Source organism: Pecten maximus, chromosome 10 (assembly GCF_902652985.1).
Source record: "Pecten maximus chromosome 10, xPecMax1.1, whole genome shotgun sequence".
Lineage (NCBI taxonomy): Eukaryota > Metazoa > Mollusca > Bivalvia > Pectinida > Pectinidae > Pecten > Pecten maximus.
The window spans coordinates 24544421-24556669 of record NC_047024.1 but is presented as its reverse complement, the minus strand read 5'-3'; the positions used below and the strand labels follow the sequence as shown (position 1 = coordinate 24556669).

Here is a 12249-nt window from a genome sequence, read left to right as displayed (position 1 = left end):
TAAGAATGGCAAGGATAATTAGGAGGCTACATGTAGCAGCTGGTTGCTACAACATTTGACATCATACGGGGAGCATGATGCATGCTATCAACGGCAAATGTAAATAAAGACATGGACAAAATGTTCATATAACAAATATTTAATAAAATATATCTTGTAAAAAAAGAGAATGTTATAGACGATATTGATTCAGACGACGAAATGATATCACAGATATTAGCACCGTTCCTTATATTTTAATGCTGCCAGGTTCCATTTGACTAATCAGAAATTCCTTAGATTTACGTCACTGATTCACATGGCATTCTGTCGAATAAAGCAGGGAGTCACCTGTAACAGAATATTAGGTTATAGAATAATCATACGATTTACAGTGTCAAATATTCGTTATTATATGAATGTCTATGTCATTTTGTTTAATACTATAACTTCAACATTGCCGTTTAAAATGAAGTTTATCTTAAATGATAAATCAAATAAGAGTAATAAATTAGAAATTATCCATTGTATAATATTAGCAATTAATAAAGATAGTCACTTTGTATAATATAATTCGTTGTATCATTTTCTTTTTTGTAGTATACATATATTTATGAACTGTAAGTATTATTAGAATTATTAATATAACCTAACGTTTGAGGATGGGGCAGTAGCAATCGTTTTTATATAAGATATTTTATAAAGGATTACTAAAAATAAAATAATATAGTTCACTCGAAGGTGCATTTGAAGGCAGAAAGGCCTAACGGATTTTTTTTTTTTAATTTTACTTCATAAGGAAATGTTATTACGTTTTCTATATAAAATGATATATATATGTTAGGATCTAAAGTTTCTTTTATAAAACTGAAAATAAACAACACAAAACAATTGTTTGATAATAAAAAAAATCTAGTGTTCGGAGGAGACTAATTCCATAACTTGATATTTGTTATAAAGCAGATGATGCTTTGGAAAAACATCTAAATGGCTTTATAACTAAGGTATACTTACCGGACTGACAACATTGCTGAACTTGTTATGTACCCGTGGCGATTTTAATTTGATTTTCTTAAAATGAGGAATATATGTGAGGAGAAAACAGGACACAGACAACGCCAGAAGCCACTCTGAGATCGTCGATGTCAAATATAGCCCCATCAGTGACGGCTGAAATAGAGAATGATACATCCAGACCGACTGTATTTCTAGGAAATCTAAATCTTCAAAAAAAAGTTTGATACAATTTTGTGTTAGCACTATAAAGCAGTAATTATGGTATGAAATGATAATTGTTGTAGAGTACTTAAAGATAACAGATTCACTGTAACCAAACATCAAATAAAACCACTTAAGTCTAGGTATATTCCCACTAAAGAATTGGTAATGACCTTACGAATGGTAACACTGAAAATTAAAGTTCAGATAGTATCACTTTATTTATCCTTTAAAATTGAACATACAAATTTATTTATTTAATCTATTTATTTACCGTAATGATTTTTCTGTCACCTGATGTTTCCAACAGTTTGTATGATAGTTTCGTGCAACCAACTGAAGAACAGTTAAGGAAATGAATGATTGAAATACACATTTCTGAATCTTTAGAATTAAAGTAATAAATTTGTCTTAATGTGTTTTTCTTTCCTTTCCTATGAATTTGCGGACGGGGATTTTTCATCAACCGTCCATGGCTTTGTGCGGCTGGCCTCCCCAATCGGGCCTCATTTCTTCTGAGATAACTCAAATTTAACATAGGCGCGGCAGATTGTGAGTTATTGTTTCCGTCGGTCACAAATTTAGAGTTACGTCTTTATTCTTTGTTTTTATATGAATGAATACCTCACATCGCTTATCCATCAATACATACCTAGCTCATTAATATAAATTGCTTGGGAAACCATATTAATCCCCCATTATCATACATTATGGTATAACAAGTCATCTACATTCACATATCATGTAAGGTCAATGAAAGAACATTAGTGTACGAGAAAAGGATACAAATCAAGAGCGAAAGTGACATGAAAATGCTGACGATTAACTGTGATATGAAAACAGCACTGCTCCCTCCTCGTTTTATCATCAATTTCCTGGACATTACGGTCTGCAACCAGCAGTAAGCCGTCCCACCGGCGAACGCTAGAGCAGCGCCTACGTAATGTGGTGGCTTTTGAAGTTCTGTCTACAAATAAAATATTCATTTTAATTAGTTATAAAAAGAATTCCGTCTTCACCATATTAGAATCATACAGTTGAGCGATACATGAAAATATTACTTTATAATGTAAATTTGCATCTCAGATTTACCATGTAGCCACCTGACATAAGCCTACGGCCTATCAAGTCAAGAAATTACTAAGTTTGGAAAGATTAACCATAATTCATAGGGCAATTTCACGACCATCCAATCACACAAATGGAATATAGACACGTGCACCGTCACTAAGTAATTATGGATTTATTCACGATGTTACTGACCAACACCACTTTTTGTAGATCGGGCTTCACAGAGTATCATAAACAATATAAAACCCGGTAGAATGACATTTCCCTCTGAGACTTTATAATGAACTATCCAAAATTATTATGAACAGAAATAATACTATTGAAGAAGTTTTGACCATGGTTTCAGTAATACAAGTAAGCTACGAGTACGTTTATATAGCACACTTGAAATACAAATCTTATACATTTTGTTAAGTCGATTTTAAATGACCCTTTTAGACTGATGTAAATTGTTAGCTTAGTTTTACGCGATTGTGTGTAGATAGTTAACAGATATGTTAATTTGATATTTGATCGCTCACAAAGGACGTGTTAGTGTAACGTTAATACGTAGTAACAATGCGTACGTGTCGATAATTCATTCATGAAATTGGTTGTATAGGGAAAACGCATTATGCGTGAGGGTATCATGTTTGAAATGTGATTGTCTGTGTACTTCCAACTATGATGATTTCCCGCTACATAATATACCTATCTATTCATGAGTATTTTTGTTTTAAATCTATATTACTTTTTTTGCAAGTTGTTGAAAATAATTGTAGCCAATGAAATCATGATTTTCATTAGTTTTTCCGTTTCATTTGTTTCGACATGTTTTGTTGTTATGTCTTGAAATGTTGAAATATTCAGGAATTATAATTAAAAGGAGAATCAATCATAAGGATTTTCTGTTGGTTTTAAGTATTTTTCAGTAAAAAATATCTCTCGAAGATCTGGTGTTAACTTTTATATAATTTAGTATTGTTTCTGCCAACTTCATGCAATGTGTGGCAATACCAAAGGGCGATAACCCCTGAAGGACTATCAGTGATCTACAGTTTTATGTATTCTGTACATAGTACATTTTGTAAATATACGAGAAAGATAATAAGCAAGGGAATGGTTTGACAATGATATGAGTCATTGTCATTTTGTTTACATACTATTATATAGATAAATAAAACAAGGAGATATTATGCATTATCCTAATACGAAGATAAACCAAATACACAAGTCGGAGATGTAGCAGGTATCAAAGAGTATCCGATATAAGAGCAACTGTTGAACATGATAGGGTTAATGGTGTATTATTTATGGGTCACTTTTTTATCGCAAAGTGGGTAACGTTTCATGCTCGAGAAAACTCCTGTAATCTTCCCGTTGTGTCTGTGTAACAGCTTAAGTTAAGACAATCCACTACAAATATTATCATTGATACATATATCTTTGTGTTTTTTGACAATGAGAATTGAACATACAATAGCTCTATGAGGATCTGAGAGAGCAGACTACATAATGATAAACAAGTTGAACCTCGTTTTCTCTAAAAAAAAGTTGTCAGTGTTCGAGATATCCGAATGCATTTTATGTATAATTTTACTGTTGGAACGGATTTTTTCCTTCTAGTTTTGCAGGGTTTTCCAATTATCAATGTACAAAGTAACGAAAATTGACTGTTTAGAATTACATTTCACGTATAGTGTTTATTCATCTATAATCAAATTCACAGAAACTACGTACAAATAGGTGTTATTTAAGTCGTTTGTTGAAATCAGTCTAATTAAGTATGTGTTTGCAATAACAAATAAAACTCCAATCGTTGTCGATGTATAGCTGAAACCTTAAGTGTTGGCCAATATCGCCAGTTCCATAAATCAATATATTCATCAATAGATAAAAGTACCGTTCCTCAACAGAATCGGGAGTATCCCGAAGAGAAACAATGTAATTTAGATATCTTACCTGAAAATTAGCCACCATACTGAGGCCAAACGATGATATGATGCCGATGGCACATGAAGCAATGTTACACCTGTGCCAACTCCTTGACACATTTGACAGGTACAACATGTGTTTAAGATATAAATATCTTACAATATGGTTCAGACCAACTGTAAAAATAACAAAGTACCTCATTTTAAAATATGAATAAAAACATATTAATACTACCTTCAGGAGAGTATCAAACTTCAATGACCTATATATCTATGTATGACCATCCATATGACAGAACATGGACTTCAATTCATCAATATTTTACTGACTTGTCAACAGGATTTGAGTAATGTTCTAAGATGGCATGCTCTAATCTGTTTATTTGTGTTCCTGTTGTGTATGGAGGCTGGGCATTTTGTTTAGAGGTTGCAACAGGAACCGACCAATCGGTCTTGATTCCGGCTTTTCATTTCGTACCATGCTGTACATGGACCAACATTACACAAGAATTCCTTAGATGTACATATATCCACAATTCACAAATGAAAAAAAAAATCGGTAGGAAGTTCCTCTATGTTTTATGTATTTAATTTATATCTGATACACATACTCAAATAACAGTCAGCATGTAATCGTCTATTTTCAAGGAGTAAAATCAGGCACTATATCAAAAATATCATTTGCTTGGTATGTTTGGTTAAAAAACTCCGGTGTAACATCCAAGAAGAAATATTTCTTTGAGAGAAGGACAGATATTTATTTATCTATTCATTAATCGTATTGAACACATACTTATGCAACAATTTACTTGACAATTGGATTATATTTGGAAAGATAGGTTACCTTGGATTCCATTTTATAATAGTTGAAATTTAAAATGAACATACGGTAAATGTATATCTATGTGTCCAATGTTCCAAATATATACATGTGCAGCTTTATGAAATTACTTAGTAACAATCATATATAATGAAATAGGGTACTTATTCTTATTTCATCTTCGTAATTTCTTCATCTGTGATAATTGTTATTTCATTATCATTGATAAGATGAGTCATTATTAAATGAATGAATAACTGCTGTATTTGAAGAATAATACTTACGGAGAACAGCACCGACATTGATACATTGTCCAAATATTGCCCTCTCTGGGTCTTCAATGGCGGTGTGACTACAAATAGAGCTTCTTATATATAAACATGTATATACTTTATAATATAACAAGATTAAATCATAGCACTGCATTGTTACTCGTATATGACATCCTAGACCATTGTTATGTATAATTCTGGATAGCATTATGCTTGGACTTTTATTCTTTTAACCTTCGTACCTAAACATTTCCATTAGACATAAGACTGTTTTTGTTATGTGGATAAATATCTGTAATATATTTGATATTTGAATCATATTGGCAGACGAATTGAAATGTGAACAATACACGTCATGTATTGTAATAATTATCTAACTTACCTGATGTATGGGAAGTTGTCTTTAGATATATGGCCCAGTACAACACTGACCAGGTACCTGAAGTAATAGGATTATTTAGTGGGAGATTGTTCAGTAAATAGGATTAAATTCTATTATATCAGTGACATATATCCTGATCAGAACAGACAGGTGAATGAAAGGCTATTTAAAATATTTGCCAATGGGTCCACCTGAAAGTGTATATATTTAGTACATTCGTGGGGAATGCATCATATCGTACAAAATCGAAGCATCTAACATTACATTATCTATAATGACAAAAAACAAACACAAAAAAAAAAAAAAAAAAAACACCGTGAAATATTATACCGATAAATACTGATAAATTCCCTTAAGTAATTTACTAAGTGTGGCATTCTATATATGCTAATCGTGTATATATTTGAATTCTTTAAACGTCACGCATTCCATTTAAATAACTTTATTTAATCGTCGGTACTTATGTATAAGTAAATGTATAAGTATTATATACACAGCCAATATACAGTTTACAAATGGTAAATAACACGATGTATATCATAGCACTGGCAGAAAATAGGTATGATTGCCTGATTAGAGTATATCATAATCTTTAAATGTGTGCTTATGTAACCTGTGCTGAGCTAGACACATAAATAGCAACGTATTTCAACATGTTAAAAATAACTAATCGATAAGAAATACGTTTATTAATAGTTTTGGTTATTTTCACATCGATAGAAATATGTATTCACATTAAATCGAAAGCAGATGTCAATAATGCTACATTAGCAATGGAAATGAATCAATTATGAGTAGGATGTTGTAAAATTGGTAACACGTGGTTCTATTCTCTTTGTACATATCGAATCTCTGTGTATTCTATATATAATTTGCTCTGGTTTTTATCGATTCTTAGTTGTCGTAATTACGATTTTGTTTACATTCCCGTATCCCCTGTTTGTTTTCTTGATTAGAAAGAAGACAATACAGTGTATCAGGTCGGTGACGACTGACGAGTCAATAATTATCCAGATGTTTAAACAGCTCAAATAAACCGAAAGTAAAACTTGGAAGAATTACCAACATTGCATTCAAAGTTGACAAAGTTTCTATTTATGGAACTGGGGTAATGATGATGATGGCAAAATTCATCGGTTGAAAGTACATGTATCAAACGTATATGATCAAATCAATTTAAATTAAATGGTGTCAGTAGAATTTGAATTAGGATTGCTTACTATGTAAACAAGCGAATTCCATTTTTAAAATGTGGCAGCATTTAAGGATCAATTGGATCGTTTCATGAGTAAAATCAGAGCAATAATTATGAAACCACTTCATATATTGTATTTAAATGTACTTACGTGATGAATATGGAGAAAAATAACCAAATCGATGTGACTAACGATAGGATCCATGGTCGCCTCTGTAACCATCCCAAACAGCCTGGCGTCTTTGTTGCAATATCTGTGTCGAGTTTATCCGTGCTTAATATCAAAACAGAATATCGTATTAGGTACAAAAAACAATTTCGTTCATGTGTACAAGTTATACGTGTGCCACACGAAATCCATTTAGGACATGTCTGTGTACATTCAACATAACATAAAAAATAGATGTTAACATGGAATTTGATCAACGACAAGTTTGCTAATCAGGGAAATTGGTTTCTTAAAGATCGTTTTCAGGGTGAATGGAAGACAGAAAGACACAGGTGTTTTTGGCATATCGGGAAACGATTACTAGTAAAGGGACTGCCTGGATCGACGGGGCATACATGTATAGCGGAAAGGTTGTCCTCAATATCTAAAGTAAGTGTATGGAGGTACTCAGGTGTCTAATGGTTGGTAATCTACAAAGTTGGTGACCTATATTACACATACATACATGTATCGAACGCTGTCAGAGGGACGAATATATACCTTTACACACCTGAATATAGTAGTAAATGAATTACAGTACAGACACATACAAATGTATATCTAGTAAAAAGTACCTACAGCCTTAACAGTCGTACGTACTGTACATACATATGTGTATACCCGGTCTATCAATTAAATACCGGCTGTTTATTCACACACATGCATTTTGTATATATATAACCATAAGTAATAAATTCAGATTCATTCAAGAGATAAAGCTTACCCGTCAGCGTTGAAATGCATTGGCGTTTCTGAAAGACAACGGGTGTCTTCCGACATAACTCCTTCCCCTCTGTATGGTGTCTGATATATAGCGAACGTCTCTGTGTTTCTATATTGACTTGTGGATTTACATTCGGTCATATACTCTATTTTTAAAACTACCCATGTGACTTGTCAATAAAACTAATCATATATACATGCGTGTGTGTGGGTATGTCAAAGAGCAAGGAAACATTCCTACCAGCTAAACAAACAAATGTTTAGTAATAAAATATAATATAAATACGTTAACTATGATATCGTCCTACATTCTTATCTAAGCACAGTGTACGCCTACAGATAAAGGAGGCTCAAATTGACACTGTATATCTAGGTTTTGGCATTATATTTTGTATACGGTCAGACCTTAATTATATACTTATTTAAATAGTTATACCTATGTGGTTGTGTGTTTATATCAATCTTTACTTCCGAATGACTAATTCGTTTCCGAATGACTAATTCGTTTCCGAATTGCTTAGGTTCAGCTATTATCGGATACACACATGTATATATTGCATTTAAATAATGTCCACGTGATAACTTGATAACGTGAATACATATATATATATCAATTATAGTAGCTTAATAAACAGAACGAAAACAACAATAGCTAAACGAAAATTTAAACCAACAGTTAAACACTAAAGTAACAACCAAATATACAATGAATGATATTAGGTACTCCATTGTTAGAAAAAGGATGAAAACCTGTGTATATATATTTCTTTTCACCAATTTGTTATTTCAAAACATAGGCAGTGCCAAAACAGGGTGATATTTTCTAACGACAAACAACCCCTTTAAGTACAGGAAAAGGGTAGTTATACTAGGTACGAGTAATTCTGTGTTAATCAATAAGCGCGGCAGACAATAGATCAATTACAATTATATTCATTCAGGTGTGAAATTACCTTCGATGTAAATTTAGTTCTATTTTTACCTTTCAAATGGGTGATTTACTTCTTAAATACCTGAAATATGCTCTTTGTTATGTCACCTGAACCATTGTTAACAATGGTAATATTTCTGAAATATACATCTGTTACAATTAAAAACAGTATATCGTGTATTCGGTGAGAGGTACGGAATTGTTAGGATCGATTTTCTATAAAATTTGAATAAACTATCAAGCCTTTTCATTTATTCAAATATGCGTATAGAGACATTTTAAAAATAGCAAATATTTATCTTCCAATGTCAGTTTTACATTTCTAATTAACATACTGTTATCAATTTGTGATGGCTATTTTGATCGCGTGAGGGAAAACATCTGTTAGAGGAAAAACTCGAAGGAAAAAGCTCCAGCTGTTTTAACAGATCGATATTGCGCTAGCAACCAGCGCAGTGTTTTTGTTTATTTCAGAATGATTATAAATAATTAAAGCACGCCATCATCCCTATTGTTTGTTACACATAAATGTATAAAAATAAAAAAAGGTTGAGTGACGTTACACAATACTTGCATCACTGTGCTTGTTTATGAAACTGATATTTTTTACTCGTCTGTGTCCTTTTAAACTCAACATAATGAAGAAAGACATACTCTTAAAACATGGAGGCTAATAACTATATATATTTATCGGTGAACATTTCTGTCAACCCCCACTGCCCAACCCCCATCCCCAACCCCAACCCCATCCCCTACAGAACTGTAATGTTTTATTGGACTCTTCTTAACATACCATAAAGTGTCTATAACGTTTTGATCATCTTGAAACATGTTCATTAAAAGGCAATCCTTTGTTTCCACGTGGCATTACTTAAGCTGTTTGGTTTGGTGGCAGGAAAATATATTTTAAAATACTTTTGAAAGGTAATAAACTAAGCACATAAAATCCTTTTCAACGATAAGGAATTCATAAAATCAAGGTGAGATATCAAAAAGATTGATGAGATAACATGAGCAACATTTATATCATTCGTCTGAGTAAGTATCGTTATAACTACTGCAAACTTCCTTATGATATATCACAGTATACATATATCTAAAAAATGATGGGGGTATATGATGATGTATCAAATATTGTGGTTTGTATTTGATATCTTATGTGCGGTTAAATATAGCTGTTGCCTCTCCCTATATATACACGTGCGTGAGTTTATGAATGTATAAAGTCATCATATAAGGAATGTCACGAAAACAGTCCCTTGTGTGTGATAATTAATATAACCACTACAAAATATATAACGACCAATTTCAATATAACAAATTTCAAGGAGGAACTTAAGCAGTTATATATAACAATTAATATTAACTTATTGAAAGCGTAACAATCAACCACAATACAACTCTAAAAGTTGTACTGTTTTACTGAAGCAGTGAAGACAACATTTGACAAAAGCTGATAACACATCACAGAGTTTGTTCCTGAAACAAACATCTGTATAATTTAAAAGAGTAGCTGACATCAGGTACCAAGATACAACTAAAAATATGCGAGACTTACCTTGTATAATGGAATGCATCCATGGTGAATTCCTGGGTAATCGTAAGTATGTGTGTTGCGTCCCTATTCATCAAAAGTGACTGAGAGAGCGGCGCGTGTGTGGGTATATTTACGTGAAGGGGGATGCAGCGAACCTCAGTCAACCAGGCATACTTAACCTTACATCCTTTCGTCATCAACAGCTTCACACTCCAGCTTTGATCAATAAACAATGAGCGTAAATAACTGTATGATTTTACATGTATTATAGGAATAGACGTAACGGGAATTCAGAGCATTAATTGTCACGTGAGCGTATTCTCACATGTCATTATTAGCATGCATTGTATTATTAATATCCTTTAATAATACAAAAACACAATAATACATACACATGATAGCTCTAGTAAAATTAATGTTTATACATTTACTATTTACTTATACTGTACAATACCAATTCTGTCTACTGCCTCGTGGGGTGTGTATATAAGCTTTACTGTTTTCTTAAAAAATACATTAAATGCTTTGAATTATGATGTCATGATGAAAGTTCACTGATTGTAACACTACTAGTGACAACACAATCTAGAAATGCTGTCGTAATATGAAGTTACATAATATTGATTCTAGATTTTAGGAAATAATCAGATTTTTTTTTTTATAAATCATCCAGAGGAGTTTGAAATATTGTTATTAGATAAATTATTCTTATGAATACACATGCGTATGTCCAATAACAGGCAAAATCTTAATATTGCTATGCATTACAGTAAGGTGTATGTTAGACCTATATAAAATCCTCACTAATTATTTGTAGACAAATATAATGTACATGTATTACGAATTTTTGATGCACAACTCATACTCATTTTCACTTAGTATTAAAATTTACTTTTAGAAAACAATGTTTCATATAAGAATATCATAAAAAAAATTACTTATATCACATCCGGGTTTGTGACATAACATTTCAGGAAGGCGTTTCAGTAGATATTGATACATTATATACAGTGGAACTTCGTTTATACGATGTATATACATGTAATGAACTCACAAATAACGATTATGATTGGTTTACCTTCATAAGTGGACATTTGTAGCGTGTACTTACGTTTTAAAGATGAAAACGCACGTGATTATTACAGAAAACAACTATTACGGTAGGTTTTCCCATAGTACTCTTTACAGATTACAAAAGTCCATTTAACCTATGAAGTCCATGTGATTAAGTCACATTGAGTGCTATGACATACCTAGTCAATGAGTCTCTGTCACTTCGTCAAATCTGAATGCTATTCAAATAAAATGTCTACCAATGGCTATGACCTTACGTGTTGGCGCTTATGGGCATTTGTGAAACATCAACTCAATATATAGAGCGTATACTGTATGCAATGGGATATCTGTGGGTACATTTTTTTCGTGGTTTCAAACTATTCAAATGTTTTGTGCTCTACATTATGTGATTACCTATTATAAAGGAAATAGCCGTGTGGAATAACCAAAGAATTTGCGACTGTTTATACTAAACGAATATTTCATGTTTTACCTTATTCCTTTGAAGCCTCAATCAATATGTTTTGGATCACTGTTGTAGAGGAACAACTTCATGAGCAATATAGAAATGATACCTAAACGTCAACCCAGTAGACTACAAGGGACATCACGCAATCTCGAAAATGGGAGTATCAAAGGGCAGTGAAATAATATGAGTTGGGATTGGGATGATTTTGACGTTATTGCAGTGGATAAGACAGGCTTTTCATCAAAAATGAACCTATTGTCAGATAAATACGGATATAAGAACGGAGGAAATTCTAATTAGTTTCTGGCGTAATAATGTTATTGTCAGAATTAAGTAAAAATTGTGGTCATACAATTGGGAGAATAACTGATTTGTTTAAAAAAATCAAAAAGATAAAAGCGATTGCCAGTGCCGTGTTTTTTTTAGGCATTTCCTAACAAAAATAAAAACAAATGATATTTTCATCGTACAGGAA

At 32.2% G+C, this 12249-nt stretch overlaps 1 protein-coding gene across 1 annotated transcript; it reads right to left on the bottom strand.

Moving 5' to 3' along the window:
* Positions 1 to 234: 234 nt before the first annotated feature.
* Positions 235 to 11520, bottom strand: LOC117336922 (DNA damage-regulated autophagy modulator protein 2-like). The gene is made up of 10 exons (XM_033897739.1): positions 11503 to 11520; positions 10271 to 10465; positions 7002 to 7124; positions 5656 to 5712; positions 5286 to 5353; positions 4210 to 4358; positions 1984 to 2164; positions 1472 to 1533; positions 994 to 1149; positions 235 to 330 (listed from the first exon to the last, which is right to left on the bottom strand). The coding sequence occupies exons 2-10, from the start codon at positions 10444 to 10446 to the stop codon at positions 295 to 297; spliced, it is 1008 nt and encodes a 335-aa protein (XP_033753630.1). The 5' UTR covers positions 10447 to 10465; positions 11503 to 11520; the 3' UTR covers positions 235 to 294.
* Between the last annotated feature and the right edge of the window lie 729 nt (positions 11521 to 12249).

Bases quoted from the DNA above. Each gene is read 5' to 3' on its own strand.
- LOC117336922 (XM_033897739.1), bottom strand. From the start codon at position 10,446: ATGACGAAAGGATGTAAGGTTAAGTATGCCTGGTTGACTGAGGTTCGC. The intron at 4,359-5,285 runs GTAAGTATTATT...TTATTTTTACAG, and splicing joins CAATGTCGGTGCTGTTCTCC to TTGGTCTGAACCATATTGTA. The intron at 1,534-1,983 runs GTATCCTTTTCT...ACTGTTCTTCAG, and splicing joins GTCACTTTCGCTCTTGATTT to TTGGTTGCACGAAACTATCA.